We start from the raw sequence: 27,939 nt of genomic DNA on the forward strand, positions 1-27,939 counted from the left end.
TTCTAGTTAAAATGTCTCATATTAGTAAAAAAAATATCATTACACTTAAAACAAGACTCATCACTGGAAAAAAACAACAATTTTCCCCTGTTTCAAGTAGATTTTCACTTGAAATAAGTAGAAAAATCTGCCAGTGGAACAAGATTTTTTTTGCTTGTAACGAGAAGATAAATCTTGTCCCACTGGCAGATTTTTCTACTTATTTCAAGTGAACATTTACTTGAAACAGGTGAAAATTGTCAAATAAGTTATTTTTCTGGTGATGACTCTAAATGTTGAAATAGCAATAAAACCACATGAATTGATGAAATGACATAAGGGATGGAAAGGGGGGATGGCAGTTTTACAGGGGGGATTTCCTTTATCTGTCTTGTTTTCTTATTTTTTTGTATGTTTGTTCATTTCTACAGGAATGAAAAAATATTATGAGTGCTTTTAAGTCTGTCTTTTGTGCGGTGAAATGTATATTTGCACATTCGAAGAATAAAGTTATTTTATGAAGAAGAATGTGAGCATACAATTTATCCCGTCTTTCTTGACTACATTACCCGGCGGCCACTCTGGGCCACATTCAACGTAAACGTATATAATTGTCATTTTAACGTTAACATTTAAATACGTTATAATATATTATGTCAATATAAGAATCAACATTATTAATTAAAATAATATTTAATTGTGATCATATTTCACACTTTCTCGGTGGAAATGTGTGCATGTTATTTTCAGGCAAACGCCGCGGCCACCTTGAAAGGTCCTCGTTCACGTGGGTCAGCAGTAGCACGTTGATGCACACAGAGGCTGTCCGTGTTTTTATCCCTCTACATTCACGCTTTGCTGGGGTTTCCGGCGTGTTTTCTCCTCGTCCACGAGCAAGGCTGATCCGCAGGTTTATCTCCAGAGTCGTCTGCTGTTCCAACATGGGGAAGAGAAGCAGACAGAGGCAGAAGAACCAGAATGCTGGCAGAGACAACAGAGACAACGCTGTAAGACTTCTGCTTTAGCAAATCCGGCTCGTTTTAATCTATATTACCCATATTTTTGTTAGAGTAAGACATAACTGGTAGTTTTTCATGCTTTTCTATTCCACTTAACTTGAGCAGATGTCATGCTGGGGAAAGATTTACGGTTAGCTGTTTTATTTAACCCTTTAGTCGTGGTGTAGATGTGCGCACTGCCTGGTATTATGATTATGTCTTTAATGCAACGTAGCCATGCATGACCCTAACACTGGGTTACATCATTCAGGACTCAAAACACAACCAAAACCAGAAGCTGGCGTGAATGAATCCATCCATTCATGCCTTGTTCTTGCCCGGGTTTGGAGGAGGGATCATCCTAACGAGATGTCCTCAGTTGGCACTTCTCGATGCTGGATGATCAGCAACTGTATTTCAAGATGATACAATGCAATACACTTCATCCCTTAAGGCAGTGGTCTTCAACCCTGGTCCTCAGGCCCCCCCGTCCTGCATGTTTTAGATGTTGCCCTGCATCATCACACCTGATTCTAATTAATGGTCATCAGCTTCTCATCCATGTCTGGACAAGTCTGGACATGTCTGGACACAGTCCTTTTGTATCAGGGTGTGCTGAAGCAGTGTAGCATCTAAAACATGCAGGGCAGGGGGTCCTGAGGACCAGGGTTAAAGACCACTGCCTTAAGGGAAACTTTCCTTGAACTCATGCTGGTCATACAAAAGTATGGGCAGAAATATGTGCCACTAGAAACTGAATTTGAATCATTTATATTTGAATTTGAATTGCTCAACTTGAATAATTGCATTAAAAAACTGAATCTGAATCACATAATTTTAATTTGTATTGTTTAATTTGAATCATTGCATTGAAAAACTGAATCTACATTCTGAAAAACTGAATCTACATTCAGCTCTCACAATTCAAATTCAGTTCTTGCAATTCAATTTCAATTCTACTGTGCCAGACATCCGGGTCTTCCGCAGGAACAGCAATCGTGAAACGTGAAAAGGAGTTCTTTGTATCTGCACTCGATTGCTGTTCCTGCGGAAGACCCGGATGTCTGGCACAGTGAAATTTGAAATTGAATTGCAAGAACTGAATTTGAATTGTGAGAGCTGAATGTAGATTCAGTTTTTCAATGCAAGGATTCAAATTAAACAATACAAATTCAAATTATGTGATTCAGATTCAGTTTTTTGATGAAATTATTCAAGTTGAGCAATTCAAATATAAATGATTCAAATTCAGTTTCTAGTGGCACATATTTCTGCCCATACAAAAGCCTCTGAATTGTATCTGATGAAACAACAGTAAGGAAATAGATAAGAGTCCCTATCTCTAAGTGAGAGTACAGCCGCCCAGCAGAGCAGATCCATCTGCTTGTATTTGGAGTCGGTCACTACCCACAGTTGGTGACCATAGCTTAGGGTAGGAGCATGGATCCACCAATAAACCGAGGGCCATGAAAACCATCTGGGTCACCCGAGCACCCAAACTGGTCTCCAAACCAGGTTTTCTCAACAAAATGCTTTAGATTAAGTTCTGTCTTCCCCACAACTGATGGCACTGAGTCACGCTACCACTCCCTCTTCCTTCTTCGCCAACTTGTAAACAAGAGCCTGGGATGGTTGAACTCTGCAATGTGGGGCAGTAACTCACCCCAAACCTGGAGAGGACATTCAGCCCTTTCCCAACCGAGAACTATGGCCTTAGATTTGGAGGCTCTGATTTTTATCTCCCACTGCCACATAGTTGGTTCTGAACTGCTCCAGTGAGAGCTTAGTACGACCAAACCAGACCCTCTCCTGCCACACGGTTATACCAAAAACTGCTGTCCATTAAGAGCAGGATCAGTTCACCAAGGGCAACCCTGACTGAGTCAAACTACCTGCAAGGACTAATCCGACAAACAAAGCAATGCTGAGCGGAGTCACTTGGTTTGTGTAGCAGTGGATTCAGTGGTTGTACTTCCAGTTTCAGATGTATGTTGAGACAAATGCACAGGGGAAGGAGCTTGGCTGAAGTCCGAGCATCGATGTGTTTCAGGGCTGGGGAGCTGGCTATGCTGACATCGTCAAGGAGAACAAGTTGTTCGAGCACTACTATAAGGAACAAGGCCTGGTGCCTGAGGGGGAGTTTGAGCAGTTTATGGACGCCATGAGGGAACCACTGCCAGCAACCATCCGCATCACTGGATACAAGAGGTACGCTGCACCCACTTATAACTCAGTCTCGTGTGCTGGTTTCTTCAGGTTTGACATTATTCAAGAGGTGTTGAGTCTCTTTACCCGTTATATCACAGGCGTACATAATTAACAGGTCTTCATTGTATTTTTAAAATATTATGAGCACTGTTGAGCTATTGCCAAGGTCTTTGAATGTTGCTTAATAACAATCCACCTGAGTGTTATGATAGTGAAGTATGGGCATGTTAGCTCATCTGTGCCATATTCAGTTCTCTGTTGACTCGAGAAGCTTTGAATCTGTTTTATTTTAGGGACGTAATGCTGAGTCAGTGCTACCGAGTAGAAACATTAATCATCACTTCGGGATAATCATTTTTCCTCCCTTCTCCCGTCCTTCAGCCATGCCAAGGAAATCCTTCACTGCCTGAAGGAAAAATACTTCAAGGACATTCTGGATTTGGAAATTGACGGCCAGACGATTGAAGCTCCGCAGCCTCTCAGCTGGTAAAGGAGCTGATGATTTTTCTCAAGTTGTGCAGATTTGAAATGACAAACTCGGCACAGACTGCGTTTCCTCTCCAGGTATCCCGATGAGCTGGCCTGGCACACCAACATGAGCAGGAAGATCATCAGGAAGTCTCCCCTGCTGGAGAAGTTTCACCAGTTTCTGGTCAGCGAGACCGAGTCTGTGAGTCAAACAATACAAAAGACACAACACGATGACTAAAACGACTTTGAACTGATGTTAGCAGCGCTTGATAGATATGCCCTTCCTAACCTCTTCTTCTTTAAATTTCAGTAACTTTCATTGACAGAAAAAAGTAATACTTGTACATCTCATTAAACATGTGTTTTAATAATAATAAATAATAATACATTTTATTTATATAGCGCTTTTCTGGGCACTCAAAGACGCTTAACTAATGTTTTAACATTAGTGAACTCATGTTTGTTTAATGAATAATGTGAACCTGATGTGTGTTAGTATCTGAGCAATGATAAAAAATGAACAGATACATCAGTAGACTTTGTTCAGATTGGACATCTCAAAGTTGTGCTGTTCACACTATGCAGGGGTGATAGCGCTCCGGCGTCACGCCGGATTTCCGGCATACCGAGGTGTTTGCGAGAAAAAAATAAAATAAAATCAGGTTTGCCGTTTATTTTTCTTATGATATTAATTTTTCATATACCGTAATACCGGTGAGTAGCGCACACAACGTTGGGAACGCCGCGCGGCGGAACGTAGCGCCGCTGGACCCTGTTTGTGTGGGGACTGTTTAGCCAGTGAGCAGAGCCGGCAGGGAAAAGTCAACAGTGCCGCGTGTCCGCGTGTAACCTAAATCTACCATGGACTCAGCGTTAGGGCTCGGCCAAGTTAGGCTTTATAAATATATGGGCATTATAAATTTATTAAATATATGAGCGCGGAGTCGGCGAGGAGCTGCGCGCTGCGCGCTGCGAGGAGTACCAGCCGGGCGCTGTGAAGCCTGATTTATGGTTCCGCGTTAAATCGACGCAGAGCTTTCGCCGTAGTACGACCATACGCGTAACCCACGGCGTATGGTCTGCGTTGGTGTAACGCGGAACCATAAATCAGCCTTAAACCACACCTGCAGCCCGTGAGCTCATCAGGAGGTTAGAGAGCGGCTGCGAGTTCATTGCTGGTTCGTTGTGTTAACTCTGAGAGCTTTATTGGTTTGTTTTTTAGCTTGCTGGTGTTTTTTTTCTCTCTGGGATTTTTGAGTTATTTATGAAGAAGTTCTGAGCTCCGTGTGAACAGTAGCCTACTCGAGTTGAGGGGGGATGAGGGGTGATGTGATGGCACCCCCCCCCCTGAAATAAAAACGGTCCAAATCACACCCCCCTGAAATAAAAACGGTCCAAATCATCCCCCCTGAAATAAAAACGGTCCAAATCATCCCCCCTGAAATAAAAACGGTCCAAATCATCCCCCCCTGTAAAACTGAAGTGAAGTGAAAATCTACTTGAAACAGACTGATTTATTGCTTGTGTAGTTGAAAAATACATGAGAACAGGACCTTGAAAAAAAATAATCACATATTAAATCGCAATCGTAATATTGAGGAAAAAAATCGCAATTAGATTATTTTCAAAAATCGTTCAGCCCTACATTAGAATCATAAGTGCTGCCATCTCATTGTAAACGGCATCATTTTTTGAGGCCATGTAAACCTGTATTTATACTAGTGTGGACATTAATGTTTTTCTACAATATTTCCTCCTCATGACAGTAAAATAGGCCATTCTAAGCCAATTTACTGCTTCACATGCGGTTGTGTTTGTGTGTGTTTGGCAGCGTGGAGGCATATCTACAAAAATATGGAAAATCTACAAAAGTCATCAGAATATTCAATTTAATGAACTATTTATCAAAATGTCCCAGGGAATCACACCCCTGGCCTATGTTGTTCAATTTACTCATTCTGTTTTCTATGGGCTGCATGTGGTGAGCTTGAACAGGACCATGGGTCAATTTACACCAGACTTACACTTTAAGAGGACAAAAAATGACAATTGTGTTGATCGGGGCATATATCTTGGTTTAGGGGCTCGCTTACCTCCCAGGGAAAAAAAGTTCAGGCTCAGGATTTTTTTTTACTATCACCCCTGCACTATGTGACGGATCAGCGATGGGGGTCTGGGCTGAAAATGACTAACTGGTCTCCAAACTGAGTTTTATCAACAAACGCATGCCAGTGACGTCATAGAGAATCGCACCGCAAGCACTTAAAATCATAACACACAGTGGGGGTTCAGACCGATTTCACAAAATCTTAAAACATCCACCAACATGCCATCAGATCACTTCCTCAGATATGTAACTGTGGTGAAAGATGCAGCAGCAAGCTCTTTTTGTCTTTGCAGGGCAACATCAGCCGTCAGGAGGCCGTCAGCATGATCCCTCCGCTGCTCCTGAGGATCGAGTCCCATCACAAGGTAGAAGCATTGCTTTTTTTAAGAAAGTAATAATAACAGTAGCTCAGAGACTGTTTCCTTCTTTTAACCTTTTAGAAATACTTTAAAATAACCAAAGAACTGTGTTTTCCGTGTAGATCTTGGACATGTGTGCAGCACCGGGCTCAAAGACGGGCCAGCTGATTGAGATGCTTCACTCCGACATGGATGTGCCGTTTCCAGGTTAAAATATTTAAAGCTAAATGAGACATCCTACTCTCAGCCTTCTCTGTTTTATTTGATGACCTTTCAATCCTCGTCTGCCGCTTTCAGAGGGCTTCGTGATCGCCAACGACGTGGACAACAAGCGCTGCTACCTGCTGGTCCACCAGGCCAAGCGTCTCAACAGCCCGTGCATCATGGTGGTCAACCACGACGCCTCCTGCATCCCCACACTTCAAGTGGAGTCAGACGGCAAGAAGGGCAGCCTCTTCTACGACCGCGTCCTGTGCGACGTGCCCTGCAGGTCAGCTGTCGCGCCCGGCTCGTGTCTGCATCACGCAGCCTTGTTTAAGTTTAGCAGCCTTGTGAATAAAGTTGCTTTCGTCAACGAGAATCATGACTAAATATCGTCGTCAACGAACCTTTATCACCTGAGGAAGACGAGACGCAACGAAAATGCTGGTCATGTGACGATGAGGGTAATTAAATGTAAAATGCAATATCGTAGACGAATAAAAATGAGACTAAAATGTAGATTACAAAATAAAAACTTTGCTAAAATGTGAAAAATCAGATCCAGGAGATGCAGCTGCAGGTTAGAGGCTGATGCCGTTAATGCAGAGCTCTAGGTTTACGTCAATTAAAAACAAAGTTACATGGAGAAAAGCGGGGATCTTCTCTGGGGCTGGGAGAAGAAGAAGAGACCATCTTTGGATACACTTTCCTACATAGATGTGGAAAAGAAAACCCAATGTGTCGTTGAAAAATAAAAAAAGGGGAGAAATGCGGAAAAATAAATATGTTGAGAGCGTCTTCTGTATCTGGAATGAATATATTCTTGAGTCAATAAGGTAACAATAATATAATAATAAGATAACCTTGATTGAATTGTAAAATGGGTTGACTAATTACAATCTGATTAAAATGGTCCTGGACAATTCTGACTAAAATAAGACTAAAATGCTCAGACTTTTAGTCGACTGAAACTTGACACGACTAAAAGGAGAATGAACGTGACTAAAACTAATACAAACTAAAATGATAGCTTGACCCAAAGACTAGACTAAAACTACAATTGAAACACTACTAGTAAAGAGATTTGGATGAGGAGCTCGGTATCATGTGGCTGGTAAGAAGGTCTTTTTTGTCTGCACTTCATGCGCCTACACGGTGGTAGGACATGATTTATCCACATCTGTCTCTCTTTGAAATCTCGCATGATTTTTGTGGCCAAAACCAAAGTGCAGTAGTTAGCAAACGCTCCCTGGAGTTCTGGCAGCATTTGTGCTGAAGCTGAGCGGCTCCTGCCAAACCCGACAAGGAGGGGGAGGGCAAGAAAAGCAGCAGTTATGACGGGGGGGGGGGGGTAGACGGCAGTGATCCCGAAGCTCAGCGTTCAGGCAGCTTCTGCTTCACGGAGGCTTTTACTCTGAGGAATGTCGGGGATGTCTGGGGGCTTCAGCGCCTCGGGCCAGAGCGGACCCTTGTCTGACCAGCGCTGTGCTCTGCTCTCTGCTCCGCAGCGGGGATGGTACCATGAGGAAGAACATCGACGTGTGGAAGAAATGGACAACCAGCAACAGCCTGCACCTCCATGGGTAAGTGACGGCGAGGCAAGTCGTGCTTTTATTTTGTAGACTATTCAAAAAAAAAAAAAGAGGTTGAAAGTATTACACTGTGTGTGTCTAGGCTCCAGCTGCGTATTGCGGTGCGCGGCGTGGAGCAGCTGGCTGTCGGGGGCAGGATGGTTTACTCCACGTGTTCACTGAACCCCTTAGAGGACGAAGCCGTCATCGCAGCCCTGCTGGAGAAGAGTGAAGGTAAACACTCTCACAAGGCTGGACTTCACGTTACGGAGGGAAATAAGTTCCCAAATGTGGTTACTCACAAATACACGATATGTTGAAATATACGCACGATCTTCAACGTTTGTAAGAACATTATAAGCTGAACAAATAATACAAATGCGTCATCTGGGAAAGAGATTTCTGATGCCTCAGCATCCCCCTAATAACCTGTTGTATGAAATTAATATTTATAAAACATTGTTGTGGACAGAAACGTTCCCCTTTTAGTCACTAAAAACATTATTTTAACATGGTGATTAAAAAAATGTTTTGTGGGGTTTAGTTAGAGGTCTGATTAATGCTTTGTATAAAAAAAACTATATATATATACATACATACATACATACATACACACACACACATATGTGTATTTATATATTTAAAAAGTGTGTACATATATATATATATATATATATATATATATACAGTATATCTCAAAAGTGAGTACACCCTTTAGATTTTTGCAAATATTCTGTCATATCCTTCCAGGGGATAACATTATCCTACTGAAACTTTGATATAACTTAAAGTAGTCAGTGAGCTGCTTGAATAACAGTATAGATTTATTGTCCATTGAAAATTACTCAGTACACAGCTGTTAATGTCTAAACAGCTGGCAACAAAACTGAGTACACCCCATAGTGAACATGTCTAAATTGTGCCCAAAGTATCAATATTTTGTGTGACCACCATTGCTATCTAGCACTGCTTTAATCCTCCTGGGCATGGAATTCACCAGAGCTGCACAGGTTGCTTCTGGAATCTTCTTCCACTCCTCCATGACGACATCACGGAGCGCACAGATGTTGGACACCTTGCACTCCTCCACCTTCCTCGTGAGGATGCCCCACATGTGCTCAATTGGGTTTAGGTCTGGAGACATACTTGGCCAGTCCATCACCTTAAGTTTCAGCTTCTTCAGCAAGGCCGTTGTCATCTTGGAGGTGTGTTTAGGGTCATTATCTTGTTGGAAAACTGCACTACGGCCCAGTTCCCGAAGAGAGGGGATCATGCTCTGCTGCAGGATGTCACAGTATATATTGGAATTCATGTGTCCCTCAATGAAATGCAGCTCCCCAGTGCCGGCAGCACTCATGCAGCCCCAGACCATGATGCTGCCACCACCATGCTTGACTGTAGGCAAAACACATTGTCTTGGTACTCCTCACCAGGGTGCTGCCACACACGCCAGACACAATCTGACCCGAACAGGTTTATTTTGGTCTCATCAGACCACAGGACATGGTTCCAGTAACACATGTTCTTGGATTCATTGTCTTCAGCCAACTGCTTGCGGGCTTTCTTATGCATCGGTTTCGGAAGAGGCTTTTGTCTGGGGCGACGGCCATACAAACCGATTTGATGCAGTGTGCGGCGTATGGTCTGGGCACTGACAGGCTGACATCCCACTTCTGCAACCTCTGCAGCAATGCTGGAAGCACTCGCACGTCTATTTTTGGTAACCAACCTCTGGATATGACGCTGAGCACGTGGACTCAACTTCTTTGGTCGACCCTGGAGAGGCCTGTTCCGAGTGGAACCTGTCCTGGAAAACCGCTGTATGATCTTAGCCACTGTGCTGCAACTCATTTTCATGGTGTTGGCAATCTTCTTATGGCCAAGGCCATCTTTGTAAAGCGCAATAATCCTTTTTTTCAGCTGCTCAGAGAGTTCCTTGCCATGAGGTGCCATGTTGTCCAGCATTCAGAGAGAATTGTGCCCAAAACACCAAATTTAACATCCCTGCTTATCATTTACACCTGAATCCTTGTAACACTAACGAGTCACATGACACCAGGGCGGGAAAACAACATCATAGGGCACAATTAGGACATGTTCACTATGGGGTGTATTCACTTTTGTTGTCAGCTGTTTAGACATTAACAGCTGTGTACTGAGTAATTTTCAAAGGACAATAAATCTATACTGTTATTCAAGCAGCACACTGACTACTTTAAGTTATATCAAAGTTTCAGTAGGATAATGTTATCCCCTGAAAGGATATAACAGAATATTTGCAAAAATCTAAAGGGTGTACTCACTTTTGAGATATACTGTGTATATATATATATACGGTGTATATGTTATAAAATGGATTTATATATTAAAATGCATTTATATGCTTTACATTTTTACCACCTTTTGTATTAACCATTAATATGTATGCAGACGAAAAAACTCTAGTTTATGTCCGGCCTCACAGGGCTGCTGTTAAACGTGCGTGTTTTAACCTCAATCCCCCAGTTGTATGTGGTCGTCACACAAAAACCTCCCTACACTTGTACGTTGTTAGATGCTGACGTGCACGGATCAGGTTACACTTGTACATGAAACGACTCGTTTTCAGCCCCCGCTGCTTTAAAAAACCAAATCCTGAAGGCAAGTTGGACATTTTCCAGGTCACCCGTTGCCCTTTCTGCCTTAAAAATAAGTAAATCCCCTGTGAAACACTGTACTCACTTTGGGGGCACTTAAAGTACAAGTTTATCACATGGCCACAACGTGTAACAGTATATAGTCCACAGTTGGATATATGCCTTTTCTGATGTGCTGAAGTGGTCAAAACTGGCTGCTTCTGTCTGCTTCTCCTGGGTCATTAATTATTACCATGTTGACAAAGAAATGGATGGATGTACAGTAATCACGGTCTCGCTGCTTCACAGATTTGTATTGTGCATCGTGTTCTGAATTTTCTGATTGGCTAAACAGTCTCCCCGCTTCTTCACTTCCTGTGTGTCAAAAACGTTACGGTTTAATATGTACTGTACATATTGAATAAAAAAATAGAGGTTACTACTTCACAGATTTCACCTATCATGGGTTCTTTTGGATTGTAACTCCTGTGAAAAATGAGGGATTACTGTATAAAGACACAAAAAATATATGAATAAGTGCAATCCAGTTTCTTCATCAGCATTTTTGTAAACCGTGGTCCTCCAAAGCATCCAAACGCTGTGGAGGACCATGCTTTTGTACTGAAGTGCTTCACATTTCAACCTAATCCAACCCCACCAGGAGCCCTGGAGCTGGCCGACACGTCAGCTGACCTGCCAGGACTGAAGCGGATGCCTGGGGTCACTTCCTGGAAGGTACCATCAAGTTTAGTCTCTGACACTTATTATTATTTTCAATAGTGTCCAATTTGTTGAGACCGTGCTCTCTCTCTCCTCTGCAGCTGATGACCAAAGAGGGCCAGTGGTACTCGGACTGGTCCGAGGTGCCGAGCAGCCGCCACACACAGATCCGGCCCACCATGTTTCCGCCTACAGACCCGGAGAAAGCAGCCAGCATGCATTTGGAGAGATGGTACAAATAACAGCTTTACTTTTTTCTGTTTAGAGATACTTCTTAACCCTGAATTATGGTTCTGCGTCAAACCAACGCAGAGCACACGCCGTCACCGTGACGCCGTCGTGAACCCTTCGGACTTCTCCGTCACCCCATTTCGCCGCGGTGCAGTACCCCCCGTGACCGCTAATTCGCAATCTTTTCCTGAATGGTTTATCCGATTTTTTTTTTTTTCCTTTTTCTTTCTCCGGTCACAGTAAATCAAAGAGATAAGGACAACTACAGGGTGCTTGCGCAAGTCTTGAAAGTCTTAATAAGTATGGAATTTTGAAACACTGTTTTCCAGACCTTGAAAAGTCTTGAATTTTGTGTGAAAGTCTTAATAAAGTATGGGGAAAAAATGTATGGTAGAATTTTACAGTATGCTCAAAGGCATTGTGAAAATGTAAAATTCATGTACTTGTGATTTTCATGTTTTGAAACGTTTTCATCAGTAAAAACATAATTTACTGTGAATAATGCATTCGTTGATTGAATACTAGCCTATAAAAAATTCTAACAAACATTTCTAATAAACACAATTGGTACAATCTCAACCAATGAAGTAGGCAGTGGGCACACAAGTATACAAGTACATAAAGTTAAGGTCTTGGGGAAAAAAAATATCAGTTTTAAAAAAAGTCTGGGAAAAGTCTGGAATTTTAATTTGGAAAAAGAGCAAGCACCCTGAACTATTGTGCAAAAAAAATCACACATACATGAAGAAAAGAGCGCTGAAAGTTCACGACTGCTTCAATCCGGAAACCGGAAATGCGTTGCTTCCAAGCGAACCAATCACAGCCCTCTCGGTCAGCGTTTGGTCTGCGTCGCCTCGACGCGTAGTTACAATTTTCGGGAGATGCACGTCAGTGACGGCGTCAGTGACGGCGTCAGTGACGGCGTCAGTGACGGCGTCAGTGACGGCGTGTGGTCTGCGTCGACGCGTAGCACACGCCGTAGGCACGGCGTCGTTTTGACGCAGAACCATAACTCAAGCTTTACTGTTTTTATGGTCTGGTATGTTCCTGCAGTTGTTCCCTATTTTCTTTAGATGCCCAATTCATTAGCTGTGCCACTTTTCTATCTGCTGTTGCCAGAGCCTTTCGTGAACATGCATCCGGTCTGTAGAAATGCATATTCATATTGTTGCTCTCTCAGACCGTGTGGGATGATGTCATTCAAATCAGACTTGGTTCGGCCAGCAGGGGGAGCTGTTACTCCACGTTATCAGCATTTTCTTTTCTTTTTAAATCTACCCCTAATTTAAGCACTGATTTCTTTTCTCCACAGCAGATGGAACTATAAAACTCATATAAAAATGTGGGATTCATGTTTTTCTGTGTTTGTGTTCTGATGTCAGTATGAGGATTCTCCCGCATCACCAGAACACTGGAGGGTTTTTTGTGGCTGTGCTGGTGAAGAAAGCTCCCATGCCTTGGAACAAAAGATACCCTAAGGTACTTCTAACGAGCGCCGGGTGTTCACGCGTCTTACTTTAAAGGTGTTATGGATCACAGTGGCCCCGTGTTGTTTGCTCTGTTAAACCATCATAACTGTCGGTTCTTGCGTCATTCACCTGCTCAGTTTCCCTCAGTACGGCCGGGACCCTTTGCCCTCGTTTGTCCTCTCATCCCCGTCACTTTCTCCTCCAGGTGAGGAAAGATGTCTCATCCAGCTCGGCGGTCCAGACCGGAGTCTCTCCAGCGGCCCCGTCTCCAGCAGACGCCCCCCAGCCGCTCCCCAAGGCCTCCCCGGAGGACGTGGAGGGAGGCGGCGCGGCGGAGCGCGAGGCGCCCCAGGGGGCTACGCAGGAGGCTGCTGCCACACAAGAGGTGGTGTGTGGGTGAGTCACGTTTGTCCGGTGGGCTCAGAAACAAAGGGAAGCTGTTGACTGGATTAAAACTGATGTGAAAACAACACAGACTTTCATCAAATGATCATCGGACTCATGAAACATGGTTCATTCTGATGATTTAAAGGGGACCTATTATGAAAAACAAGTTTTTTCTTGCTTTAACATGTATAAAGTGGTCTCCCCTCAGCATGCCAACTCAGAGAAGGAGGAAAGCAACCAAATTCTGCAATGTCTGTACAGCCGCCCGGATGAGCCATCCAGTGTGATGTGGCTTCTATGAGCCGTTCAGATTCTGATCCCGTCGTTACGTAACGACAGGAGCAATTTACATAGGCCCTTTTCCACTAGTACCAACTCAGCTCGGTTCTACCCGCCACGGCCCCGTCTTGCGCTTTTCCACTACGGGCCGAGGCGGGTGGAGCCGTGCCAAGCAGATACTTTTTCTCTAACCATTCTGTCGAGGTTCTAAGCGTGCTTGTATCTGACGTCATCACAATACACGCCACCGATTGGTCGGGGGGCGGGGCCGTCAGACGTTTGAATCAGGAAGCGGGAGTCAGCGCGAGAGCGACTCGCAGCGATTTTATTATACAGTGCAAAAGTCTGTTTGGTGATCCAACTCTGAGGTGCAGATGTTCAAAAACCTGGTGGCTGAGGAGAGAATTAAAAAAGGGATGTAGACGGGCGATAAGAACGATCAGATCCACAGGCGCTCTGTTTTACTCTCAGCCGCTCGCGGCTCCAGCTGTTTTTTCTCATCTGCGCCGACACGAACAAAGGGGTTCCGCAATCGAGTACGTCACAGCAGCTTCACCCCAACCCGCCGACTTCTCACCTGGCTGTGGAAAAACAAACGAGGTGGAGCCGGGACGAGGCGTGACGAGCCGTCCCGAGGCGAGTCGGGCTGAGTAGTTACTAGTGGAAAAGCGCCATTAGATTGGCTTCCGATGCGTGAAACCATGGCCACAACTAACTCCGCCGGCCGGAGCTTCCGCCATTTTTTCGTAGCGGTGTATCGCGTCATTCAGGCAGCCAATCAGCACAGAGCTTCATTATCATAGCCTCCCCGCCCACTCAGAATCCGACATAGATAATGAGGTTAGAGAATGGGAAGATAAAGACATGGCTCAGAGGCTGAATTTCTAATTTATTTAGCAAAAACCATCAAAAGCTTGTTTGTAAGACATTCAAGGCCTGTTTAAAATAGGTATTAGATGCCATAATAGGTCCCCTTTAATTAAAAAAACGTCAACATGAGATATTCTTGTGACATGATATTTGGGTGTTGTTTCTCTCCAAGGCCTCCTCCCTCAAAAAAGATGAGGCTGTTTGGGTACAAAGAAGACCCGTTTGTGTTCCTGACTGAGGACGACCCGGTCTTCACCACCATACAGTACGTGGCTCTGTGTATTTACTGTAACAATGATCGTTTTCATCGTTGTAATTTAGCAAAACAATGTCCTTCCCGCTGTTCCTCAGATCCTTCTACGATCTGCCTCTCGACTTCCCCAAGCTCAATGTCCTGACCCGGACCCACGAGGGCAAGAAGAGACACCTGTACATGGTGTCCAAGGAGCTGCGGAACGTGCTGCTCAACAACAGCGAACGCATGAAGGTGAGCAGGGGGGGGTTTCAGAGGATTAGTGACTGGTCGTGTTCAGATATTCAGCTGGGCTTGATCCTACCTTGGTGTGGTCACGCCCATGTGGCCGGGTTTGGGATGTAAACAAACAGATGGGAGTCTCTGTTATCCCAGATAAACACCTGCGCAGGTGGGCGGCGTGTGTTTCTCTTTGTTCTCCTCAATCTTTGTCACTTTCTTCAATTTGTGAATTTCAGTGAGTTATTTGGGAAAGATTTGTTGAAAAACAGGAAACACCGTTTAGTTCCCCATAGTTCTAACTTGTAATTAATGTTGCTTTCGTCAACGAAAATTATGACTAAATATCGTCGTCAACGAACTTTTATCACCTGAGGAAGACGAGACGAGACACAATGAAAATGATGGTCATGTGACGATAACGATAATTAAATACATAATGCAATATTGTAGACGATTTAAAAATGAGACTAAAATGTAGATTACAAAATAAAAACTCTGCTAAAATGTGTCTTCATTTTCGTTGACCGAAACGAGATGAAATGTTCTACCAAAGATCCTTAATCTCCATGTTTTCAGTAGTTTCCTCTGGTTTAGTTCTGCTGCTGGGTGACGTCACGTCCTCAATCCCAGTCGCTGCAGCGGGGAATCAGATCCAGAAGATGCAGCTGCAGAGTTAGAGGCTGATGCCGTTAACGCAGAGCTCTAGGTTCACGTCCATTAAAAACAAAAGTACATAGAGAAACGCGGGGATCTTCTCTGGGACTGGGAGAAGAAGAAGATCCATCTTTGGATACACTTTCCTACATAGATGTGGAAAAGAAAACCAAATGTGTCGTAGAAAAAGAAAAAGATGGAGAGAAATGCGGAAAAATAAATATGTTGAAAACTCAAATTAGAGTCTTCTGTATCTGGAATGAAGGTATTCTTGAGTCTATAAGGTAACAATAATATACTAAAATAAGATAACCTTGTTTGAATTGTAAAATGGGTTTGGCTAAATACAATCTTTGACTAAAAGAAGATTAAAATGCTCAGACTTTTAGTCGACTGAAACTTGACACGACTAAAAGGAGTATGAACGTGACTAAAACTAAAATGATAGCTTGACCCAAAGACTAAATTAAAGTTGAAACAGGCTGACAAAAACAACACTAGTTGCAATGAAGGATGTGGGTCGGCGTTATTTTCCCCCTGACTGCGAGTGTCTCCTTTATCGTTCTCCGGGATCCGGGTGTCGGTGGTTTCTTGGACAGAGAGCTCTGTTCCCAGGATCCTTTGGTGCAGGTTTTTATGAGGCTGGTGCAGACACTTCTGAGGGACGGTACTTCAGTCTCGTGCCGTTGCTCAGGAAACCAGTAATAAGGCAGAAATCGATGTGGAAATGGACCCGATAGGCGAGACTGGTAGAAGCAGTACATGTGTGGAAATGAAACAAGGCAAATGCAGCAGGGGGGGCAGGATTTGGAGGTGAAGGGGTCGATGGACTGTAGATGGACACCACAGAACGTCGAGCTTTAAAAACCACCGACCCTGCTCATCTATACAACATTTTTGCAATAAAAGTCATGGATTTCCTGTTTGCTTTTTTTTTTTTTTTAAATATAAATTCAGTTGATAATCCTCATGGCCCTGTGCACCAACAACACTTTATTATTTTTTCCTGGGAACAGTTTCTCGTTTAAGGCCCCCACCGGCTCAGACTCTTACAAACATGAGCCGTTTGCTGGTCTCCCTTTGACAGGAGGTTAAAGATTCTCCTGAGCAGACTTCCTCCTCTCCTCGTTACCGACATCCTGATTAGCGTCATTAGTATCACACCGCATCGTGGCGGATTTTATGCCCATTGATGTCCCCCCCCCCCATCAAACTAGAGACCAACATCTACATGACCTTTCTTCTCTGAAGTCCTGGAGAAAACAGTTTTTAATCAACTCCAGACATCTTCACACGTTCACAATGTGTGAGAGGTGCCGTGTTTTAAGGCTTGGAGCTCTTGGGTCAGGAAATGCTGCAGTTTTAGTGCGTTTTAGAGCATAATTTGCCTCTGGATCACTATATAAATACATTTGTCTTGACTAGACAGCAGTTGTGAGTGAGGAAGAGAGAGTGGAGGAAAGGGAAAGGTTAACAAGCCAGGAGTGAGGCCACACCTTCCCTGTGGCTTGGACATTGCAGACAAGGAGACGGAGAGCAGAGCTTTAGGTGGCAGCGCTGAATATAAGACTTGCTTGGGAAGATAAGAGGATGGAGAGAATTAAAAACACATCAGAGGAACAGCTAGAGGTTTGGACACATGAGTGGAGAGATGGTCAGTATTTAGAAGGGAGAAGGATGCTGGAGATGGAGCTGCCAAGTGGAAGATTTATGGAGGTTTTTGAGTTTTTACTTTAATTTCAATTCGAGATTGTGGCAAATTTGCTGAATGCTTTATGTTTAGCACTTTTAAAGCAGAAGATTCTCTACGCTTTTACAGTAATAGTATTTAATAATGTTCAGCCAACATAGCCAGAGGCTCCGTACGCAGGGGGAATCCACAAAAACACTTGGAGACGACCCTCCGTCGTGGAGAGCAGCTGGACAAGCTCGTCTCTTCCTCTGTTAAAACGTACGAGCTCCAGTCCAGCTGCAGCACCTCTGTGTGGTGGCGTCCCCACCTTCAGTTTTCCCGTCAGCAGGCTGCATTGTGGTTTCAGAGCAGGGTAAGTTCCTGCTACCTGGAACGGCACGCATGCACCTGAAGGCTGAATTATGGTTCTGCGTCAAATCGACGGCGTCACCGTGACGCCGTTGTGAATCCTTCGGACTTCTCCGTCCCTCCATTTTGCCGTGGTGCAGTACCCCCCGCGACCGCTAGATCGCGATCTTTTCCTGAATGGTTTATCCGACTTTTCCGGTCACAGTGAATGAAAGAGATAAGGACAACTATTGTGCAAAAAACCAAAACAAAAAAAAAATCACACGTACACGAAGAAAAGAGTGCTGAAAGTTCACGACTGCTTCAAACCGGAAATGCGTTACTACCAAGCGAACCAATCACAGCCCTCTCGGTCTGCGTTTGGTCTGCGTCGCCTCGACGCGTAGTTACAATTTTTGGGAGGTGCACGTCAGTGACGGCGTCAGTGACGGTGTCAGTGACGGTGTGTGGTACGCGTTGACATGTACCACACGTTGTAGGCACGGCATCGTTTTGACGCAGAACCATAACTCAGCCTTTAGGCTGCTCCACCAGGCCCATCACTGTCTGCACCGATTGGCAGCTCGGTCATGTCGTGGACACAAAGTCAAGCAGGTGCAAGCAGGGCCAGATGAGCTGGAGCACCAGTTGTCTGGTTGCTGTAGCAACAAAGAAGACGTGCAGCGTCCAGGCATGTGAAGTGGTGAGCTCTGCTCTAGCAGCAAGTCTAACACTTCCATATAAAGTTCAGGTAAGAAGACGAGGTGTGGAGCTGGACTCTCGTCTCCAGCTCGTCGGAGAGCAACATTTCAGCACTAACAACACTAACCACAGCAGAGCAACTTCCTGTTGCTCTGCTGTGGTTAGTTCAGAGAGCTTTAACAGCGTCACGTCTTGCAGCCTCTCGTTCGTCGTGGATTATTCACCTCACTGAGGATCCCGTCGTCACAGGTCTAAATGCTTTTCCTTGTGAGGATGATTCATCCGACGGTGAGCCGATGGGCGTCCAAACACTTTGATGTTACCTTACATCCCTTTCCAGCCTCAACTATGCGGGATTGTTGAGCTCCTCTTAGCAAGCTGCGGTTCACACGAGAACAGGCTTCTTACGAAGAGCACAATGAATATCAAAGTAGCTGTAAATCCCACCTCCGTGCTCGAGTGTACAAACTACCCACTCCGAGCTCTTCTTCAGGTATCAAGTCCATAGCTTGGCTTTTCCTCCAAAGATGAATGTTTAAAAGGTGGGATCAGTGAATTCATGAGAAATTGGAATCGCTTGAGATGAACATCAGAGTCGCATGATTTCCAAGTGGTTTACAGGTTTTTATCTCGCCATTGTACCGACGTGAGAACCAGACTGAACAAACAGGCTGGAAGGGCCCTGGCATTTGAAATCACAGCATCGCGATTGCTACGTTGTTACCGCAGAGACGCAGGCCCAGAGCTGGGTGATGCGATCACTAGCAACAGAAAACACATGTGGTTGACCTGGATGCTTAAATGGGCAGCTGGGAACTTCCTTGGAAGCTTTTAAGCCGTTTAAAAATATTATTATTATCATCATCTTCTGTATCGGTTGCTGTGGTTGATACTTTTTGACAAATGAGTCGTCCATTGAAACATTAAATGATTTGAATAACGAGACCAGATTTAAAAATAAGTTCTGCAAAGATGAAGCGGGAGCAGCTGGAGTCAGACAGCTGTGTGTGTGGTCTCATTAAATACTGATATAAATGTGCTTAATTTCCCAAAGGTTATCACAATGCAGCCTGCATATTCATCCTGATGTTTATTTGGATTTTAATATGCAAATCGCCGGCATTTGCCGCGCTCCTGCGGCGACACCTGCTGCGCACTTTGCCCGTGTCTTTCATTGTTGGCGCTTTCAGCAGAGGTAGTTTGATGTGTTTACACCAACACTACCAATAATCCTCCAGTAATGCGAGTAATATAATTACATGGTGATTCTAACTTGAATGAGCAGCACTGGTGGTGATTTTTTTTTTTTTTTCTAATTTGACGTCAGTGTTTTTCCATCGAGTGCTTTGATCAGGCTGCTTTTCCTTTGTTCTGTTTCTCAGGTCATTAACACGGGAGTGAAGGTGTGGTCCCGCAACAGCGACGGAGAGGAGTTCGGCTGTGCCTTCAGGCTGGCTCAGGAGGTACGTGTTTAGCAGGGGCCAGATGTCGGGGACACAACCCATCCTCATCTGTGGAGGACAAGTTGTTTTTTTTTGTTTTTTTTTTCCTGCAACGACATCTTGCAAAATCTCAGCTACAAATTGAGCCTTTGTCAAGACCCCGTTGCTAGGTGGGACAAAACTGTCATCTCTGCCGTCCTCTTCCATTTTAAAAACGGGGTTTTATATCACTTTATTTCCAATTATTGTACCAAAGAAAATCAACAGCAACTAGATATGAATAAAAAGGAACACTTCAAGCACTGTAAATAAATTGAGTTTTTTGGCAAAAACGATATCTTTTGATTAGTTTGATTGGTTTTGGGATGAAATGTATTCCTGGGATTCTCTCTGGGTGTCACTTTCACAAGCGAGCACACCGCTTAACTATTGTAAGATAAATAAATAAAACACTTTGGCTATGGGTTGTGGCCTGCTGCGAGCCGACTTTGTTTTGGAAGTAAGGATCTGATTTCTGCCAGTTTGGAGATAAAAATACGCTGCACCCTCACAATACTGTGTGCAGTGTGTTCTTTTAGTGTTGCTTTTAATAATACAAAGTTAAAAAAAATAATCCAGTGATTTAAATTTTGATACAAGGCAAGTAAAAACTACGCTTTTTTCACTGATGAGAACGAAAGAGACGACTGTTTTGTCCAACCGGATATTCTGCCCGGATGTAGCAACAGAATGATTTTTCTGATTGGTCAGTCAGGGACCAATCAGAAGGCTGACAAAGGGTCCATTTCCACAACCCTCATAGGTAAATCGGCGTAAGTTGGAACAACATGAAATACAGGCACAGTGACATTAACTTTAACATTCATGCCTTTGCAGTCTTATTTTTTTTTTTCATCTTACCTTTTATCATTTTATCTGGTTTTGACTTTCAGACCTGCTACGTATTCTGAAAAGGTTTGGACGTGAAAGCTTTTGTATCGCTGCAATGTTGCCGTCTTGGACAGGGTCCATACTCCAGACAGAACCGTCCTCCCCCGTACCCTAGTCTTCCTCGGCCGAGTCTTCGTGATAACGTGTCCAGTGTGGTTTTAAAAAGATGTTGGAACATCCCTGGGAAAGATGCGGTCTGGGGGGCAACATTTCCCACTCTGAACTGTGAGTGATGGTGTCTGCGTTGATGCTGCCCCTCACAACACGGCACTGAAACAACCTCAGACCATCACAGAGCCCTGCTCGGCCTGGTGCTGATGAGTCTGGATGGTCCTGTCGGTGCTTGATCTGCAGGACGTTTACATTTATGTGGACTAAAAACCATCGAGAAAAGAGATTATTTTGATGACGATACATGTCTAGTACGTGATGCTGCGTGTGGGAGACCTCTGAGACACCGATGCTACCTCAGGACGAGGAGGACATGTGAGCAAAGGCTTCCCAAAGTAATCCCTGATTCATGTGGTTGTTCAAGGAAATTATACCTCTTTCAGTCTTTCTTAAAAACCTAAGTTTGGTTTTTTGGGTTCATATTGTCTGGAATGTTTTTTTTGGCTTTTTCTTTAAGGGGGACCTATTATGGCATCTAATACCTATTTTAAACAGGCCTTGAATGTCTTAAAAACAAGCTTTTGATTGTTTTTGCTAAATAAATTAGAAATTCAGCCTCTGAGCCATGTCTTTATCTTCCCATTCTCTAACCTCATTATCTATGCAGGATTCTGAGTGGGCAGGGAGGCTATGATAATGAAGCTCTGTGCTGATTGGCTGCCTGAATGACGCGATACACCGCTACGAAAAAATGGCGGAAGCTCCGGCCGGCGGAGTTAGTTGTGGGCGTGGTTTCACGCATCGGAGGCCAACCTATGTAAATTGCATTTTGGTTACATGACGACGGGCGCAGAATCTGAACGGCTCGTAGAAGCCACATCACACTGGGTGGCTCATCTGGGCGGCTGTACAGACACTGCAGAATTTGGTTGCTTTCCTCCTTCTCTGAGTTGGCAGGCTGAGGGGAGACCACTTTATATATGTTAAAGCAAGAAAAAAACTTGTTTTTCATAATAGGTTCCCTTTAATTGACTCTTTCCATGTTGTTCCAGGTTGTAAGAAAACAAAGCTTTAAAAAAAAAAAAAAATGCAGCGCCCTTCATGTTTTGGGGGATTTATATTTTTTGACAAATTCACTGAACCTGGAGGATAGAAAATAACAATAAAACCGAAGGTTGAACCTCTCAAATAGTTTAAATGTCGTGCTTCTGTCCTCTTAGGAAGCTGAAACCCTGAAGGTCTGAGTGGACAGCTTTACGTCCAGAAATCCTTCACGCGTTGATTTTGTGCAAAAACAGTCTAGTGTGATCCCGGTGCCAAGTGGCAGAATGAGATGATGAATGATTTTATATGCACTCTGAAAGTGTAAAGAATCCCAAATAATGTCTTCAATCTCTGTCCCGCCAGGGTATTTACTCGCTGCAGCCGTACATCCGCGCCAGGATCATCAGGGTGAGCGTGGCCGACATCAAGGTGCTGCTGACGCAGGAGAACCCCTTCCTCAGCAAGCTGGAGGACGACGCGCACGCTCAGGCCAAGCAGACGGGTACACGCCGCCGGAGGGTCGGGGGGTGGGGGGTTCAGAGGTTCACGGCGTACCTGCCGGCAATTGAATGTGACAAGCAAATTCATGAAATGCTGTGTCCTTTTGAAAATAACTGCCTCTAATGGCACTTTTCCACTAGTACCTGCTCGACTCAATTTGGCCTGGTTTCTTTTCAATAGCAATTTAGCACCTGGAGCCGAAGTAGGCAGGTTAGAGCGAAGCTGCTGTGATGTATTTGATTGTGTGATTTAAACGAAAAAGACAACAACACTAAAGAAATGATATATGTGCTGCTGGGTCTGTGGCTTGTGTTCAATATCAGAATCATGTTTATTTGGCCAAGTCAGGTCAAACAAGACAGGGAATTTGACTCGGTTATCAAGTTATAAAATGAGAGAGAGTGAGAGAAGCTTCAAGCAACGACGCTTTTTAATTTTTTAGTTTGTCTCTGCGCTGCTGAAAAGTCAGCTGGAGCTGCGAGCAGCTATGAAGTGACAGAGCTCCTGGTGGATCTGGTCGTTCCTTATCGACCGTCTAGATCCCTTTTTTAATTCTCTCCTCAGCCACCAGGTTTATGAACATCTGCACCTCAGAGTTGGATCACCAAACAGACTTTTGCTGCCACTGCCTGTCGGATAAAATGAACCAGAAGCCGCAGTCTCTCTTGCACTGATTTCCACATCCTGACTCAGACGTCTGACTCCAAAACCCCCCGACCAATCGGTGGCCTGTAGTGTGATGACGTCAGATGCAGCCGACTCTTAGAACCTCGGCAGAGTAGTTACAGAAAAAGTATCTACTCGGCCCGTTAGACCCCTAGTGGAAAAGAACGGAGTGGAGTGGAGCCGAGCTGAGTTGGTACTAGTGGAAAAGTGCCATAAGCAACGGCCCGACCCAAAAAGGAGCTGAACATCTCAGACAAAGGACTTAGAGCAGATACTTGTGTTTGTGAGTGTTATTAATCATTATTACTGACCCTTATCTCCGCAGGGATGGGTAGCATTGTGCTGAAGTACATTCCAAACCCCAAGTAAGAACATACTTTTTAATTTCTTTATGTTGTCTGGGTCCTGCGTAGTTCTGACACCGGCCGCCTCCCTGTGCTTGTCAGTAACTCCACAGAGCCCCAGTGCCCCATCCAGCTGTGCGGCTGGAGAGGAAAGACGTCCATCCGAGCCTTCGTGCCTCGCAACGAGCGCTTCCATTACCTCCGAATGCTGGGCGTGGAGGTGTTCAGAGAAAAACAGGGCCAGGGGCAGAGCAGGAAGGACGGAGCGAAGGAAGGAAACGGAAATGCCGAGGAGGATCCGGAGGACCAGGCTGGAAAGAACGCTGAGGAGAAGGAAGGGGCAGTGGCGGGAAAGGAAGCGGGTCTGGATTTGGGGAACGGTGAAAACGGATCATCCGAGCCAGGGACTGACAAAAAGGACGCTAGTAGCTGAGTATCTGGTGAAAACGGACGACTGAAGAAAGCTTTAATGGCGGTTCAGCAGGTCCTTAGCCTGGTGGACAGAGGCGGCGATGTGCCAGCAGAGACAGATGCCCTCCAAGGGATGGGGCCTTCATTTCTGGCCTCCCTTTAGGAGGCGGCTCTTTAGTTAAATGGCTGGTCTGATTTTATTTAGTAGTTTTTTATGTTTTAACAAAGGCATCCCGTTGAATCAGTGGCATCACTTTTGGTTTGCTGCTGATTGAAGAGGTTCTTATTAATTGCAGTCTTGCAGTTTTTTTTTTGTTTTATTTTATTTTTTTTACACTTTGTAATCAAAAAGGAAATATGTAGATTATTAAAGACATTATTCTGTGTGCAAAAAGCAAGTTTGAGAAGGTGCTGTTGGGAATTAAAAGGATGCTAAAGTTAATCTGAGGCCTGCAGCTGCAGCTCTGCAGAAAGGAGGGTGTTTTCTTTAAATCCCTACATACAAAAGATAATTAGTTGAACGTGCGTTGACATCAATGCTGTTAGACGTGCTTGCTGTAGCTAAGTGAGAGGCGGCAGAGGGTCGCCAGTGAAACTGCTACAAGGTTGGTAGGACTTTGTGCGTGACATTTTTGTCTGTCGCCGGTCTTTCCAATCTCCGCTAGACAACAGTGGGAACATCAGTTTAACATAAACTCTCCGATCACCCGCTGAATTCCCACATCTGCATTCAGCTGGAGCAACAATGATTAGCACGGAAGTGCTGCAGTAGGAAATGACTGCCAGGTGTTGGTGCTCCGTCAAATACAGCTGCTTATGGCGTGGTCGAGTTCAAGTGGTCAGCTTTTTTAACACATTAACATTCTTAAGCACACATGTGCACAGCATTTGTTTTTCTTTGTCCGAAGCGACTCGTCCTCCAGCCTACACCAACTTCTACCTGAAAGGTACTCGCAGCTCTAAAGTGGCCTCTAGTGCGCTGCCCCTGTTACAGATGAAACAACAATCACTGTTGTAGGAATTCATGTCATTTTGGTGTTGTTTCTGCATGTCATGTATTTAATTTTCCGAAACATGACAGATGTAAACCGATGTGGGAAAGTGCATCTTGCTCCAAATTGATATTGAACTTATAATAAAAATCTGAGGATTCATCTGTGATGCACGAGTCCAGGTAAACTGCATCGGTCTCCCGTGTTATTGTTCTGAACGCCTCATTGTCGTGAGATGGGAAAGGGCTGCATTTGGGATCTGCATGTTTCAGGCATGGAGGAGGAGGAGGAGGTGTGGTGGTATGGGGTTGCTTTGCCAGTGATGGGACACTTAACAAGAACCAGTACCAGAAAATTCATCTGTGAATCCATCCATAGTTTGCATCAAACAGGATCATCATGTTTTCCAACAAGCTAAATGACCCAAACACACTGTTCCAGGCTGAGAGCAAATTAACCAAAGAGGCTGAACGTTTGCGTTGCCAGGTAACCCAACCTCCTCAGACATCCGACCTCAACCCAGATACGATGGTTTAGCGAGCCGAGCTGCACAGTGAACATTTAAAAGCTCAACATAGGAACTCCTATAAGAGTTTTTAGTTTGTTTGGTTTTCTTGAAAGAAAAGAAAAGCTGTCAGCTACTTGGAAGAATGTGACATATTAAACCCTTTTTTTTCAGTCTTTTTTTTCTTTTTGTTTTTGCAGTTTGGATGTCATCGGATGATTTAAAAAAAGAAAAGAAACCGTGGGTTGTAGCCTTTGGTTGTTGCTGTTTTTGTTGTTGCTGTTTTTGTTGAATAACAGACAACTAATAAACCCAAACTTTATCGAACTGAAAACTTCTTCAGGCAAACCCAGCCGAACAAGAAATAAGAAGAAAATCAGCTTTTAAATGTAAACATTTGGATATTTTCTGCAACTTGTCAGCAGTTGCCACGGTAGCACCGGTGCACTGAAAAGATAGACCTTTCCTCCTTTCTGTTTATTAACCAGTCCCGCTGCCATGGCAACAGCTGTCAAGACAACCCGGCCCCTCACCTCTCTCTGGTGACGGGAGGGAATAGAGGACACGGGGACCAGAGAGCATCATGTACTCCCCTGCTTCTTCCACTTCTTTCATGTTTTGCTTTTTTCCTCCCCTTCTGTATTTTCTCCCGTGACCTCTGGAGTGCGTGGCGGTAGACGGACCCGTCCTGTCAAGCCCATTTCCTCGTCTCTGGGTATTCCAGGACAGATCTGTTAGAGGAGGCAAACGTCTGACGCTGGAAGACTTAGTTTCCTCTAACTAGACTGTTGCCAAGGAGAGAAACTGAACAAATGTGAATCTAGTGATTTTTTATATTTGTTGAGCTGAAGATGTGAACATGGAGACCTTTGGGAGGATGAGGGGAGGTGAGTGATGATGACTAAGGGCGATAAGGCAGAAGCTGTCACTAAGTCTCAGGCTCCCCTGAGTGTGGGAGAACCTTCCTGCAGCCCGTCTCTGGGTCAGACAAACGACATCAACTCTTCTGAGAACATGCATTAACTTCATGGGTTCTGTCTCCGTAGTCGTCAGACAAGCCCCTCACCCCCCCTGCCTTCTACTTATGAGTGACAGTCTTCCACTAACTTTTTCCTCTCTATTTTAGATTATGTGGAAAAGCTTTCTGAAAGCACTCTGTCTCCCAAAGCTCCCACTCTAAAGAGATCTTACACAGTCGGAGTTTAAGCAGCTCCTTTTAGTCACCTCTCAACACGGAGCCGTATCTTAAGCGCTCATGTTTGGGTGATGCCCTGAGATGTGGAAGTTACTCGGATATTCTCCCCTGGGAATAACGTCGCTTTGGCACCGTTCCTACAAACTCCTTCATCTCGTGCCTCTTCTTGTGTGTGAATAATCTCTAATAGTGTCGTTTTTCTCTGTGATGTACTGCAGAAGCATTTTTAGAGAATTTAAGGGGAATATATTCAGATTTAAAAAAGATTAAATTACCTCAAGAATTTGATGCTAAAGCGAACAAATTTCAAAAGACATGGGTTATAAATTACACTGCAAAAACAGGGCGTCTCGAAATAAGTCCATTATTTTATGAATCTAGTAAAGTGTCTTATATATTAAGCACATTTTATTGACGTAATAAAAATCTTCTTGGCAAGAATTCTTAAAACTCGTAAAATAGTCTTCCAATTTTCTTGAAACAAGGTTTTTTTTCCCCCCCTTTCTTAGAGATGAATTTGTGTAGTGTAAAATATGCAGATTTGTTAGCATCCCATTTAGAGAAAGAATACATTTTATTTTACATCCATCCATTCTCAGTCGGAAAGTTCAGTTATGTTTTAAGTTGGAGAACGCTCGCCAGCCTGGACCTCTGTCAATTTACGCGTTATTAAATCCTTTGGGACATTTGTAGCTATTGTGTCTGCTGGTCAACCATTACCCATGTCATTTCTGTTTATTTATGCGTGTATGTATATGTGTGTATATATATATATATATATATATATATATATATATATATATACACACACACACACACACACACACATATAGAGAAACAGAGACAAATGTGTTGAAATAACTTGAAACTGACAAAAGTAATAATTGATAATTTACTGAACATTTACTAATAAAAACAGAATAATTAAACACAAATGAAACTGATCTCAACAAAGTAGTTGAACTAAAGAAATATTGAAAATAACTTGACTATAGTGACATGTTATATTGTGTCCTGTAAATGACACCGCAGGTCTTTCAATCTTCAGTCAAACCGACTATTTAAGGGCGAAAAGTCTTCACTCTGCTGTTTGGTGTCATGGTGGTCATCTGAATCAGGGAATGTCCCCAACCCTGTGGGCCCGTAGAAGTGTATTCCTGGGCTAAATATAAGGTTCTATTTTTCTAAAAAACATATGGGTCCTGCTGGATTGAGACCCGGTCTTAGGTGCATTTAATTCTGATGTACACTACTGTTCAGACCTTTGGCTGATCTCACTCATCATCACTTGTGGCAAATATAAGCCAATGTTAAATGTAAGTATGTGAAGTTATTGGAGATTTAATCCAGACAAGAACAGAACTCATAGTACCAGGATACCCCCCCTTCACACACTTTTTCTTCCCTTCTTTCACTCCTCCTTTTTTCCCCTCCTGCTCGCCGTCATCAACCCCCCCCCCCCTCTTTGATTTGACGCGCTTG

General features: G+C 44.0%; 1 protein-coding gene across 1 annotated transcript; it reads left to right on the forward strand.

Annotated features, from left to right (window-relative positions):
* Positions 1 to 771: 771 nt before the first annotated feature.
* On the forward strand, positions 772 to 24,949 carry nsun2 (NOP2/Sun RNA methyltransferase 2). The gene is made up of 19 exons (XM_061741056.1): positions 772 to 986; positions 3,028 to 3,185; positions 3,567 to 3,671; positions 3,750 to 3,855; positions 6,057 to 6,128; positions 6,245 to 6,329; positions 6,420 to 6,612; positions 7,832 to 7,906; positions 7,998 to 8,128; positions 11,171 to 11,244; positions 11,331 to 11,461; positions 12,843 to 12,939; positions 13,135 to 13,325; positions 14,638 to 14,730; positions 14,817 to 14,952; positions 19,699 to 19,779; positions 22,207 to 22,345; positions 23,336 to 23,375; positions 23,457 to 24,949. The coding sequence occupies exons 1-19, from the start codon at positions 789 to 791 to the stop codon at positions 23,785 to 23,787; spliced, it is 2,436 nt and encodes an 811-aa protein (XP_061597040.1). The 5' UTR covers positions 772 to 788; the 3' UTR covers positions 23,788 to 24,949.
* The last annotated feature ends 2,990 nt before the right edge of the window (positions 24,950 to 27,939 follow it).

This window comes from Cololabis saira, chromosome 15 (genome assembly GCF_033807715.1).
Source record: "Cololabis saira isolate AMF1-May2022 chromosome 15, fColSai1.1, whole genome shotgun sequence".
NCBI lineage: Eukaryota > Metazoa > Chordata > Actinopteri > Beloniformes > Belonidae > Cololabis > Cololabis saira.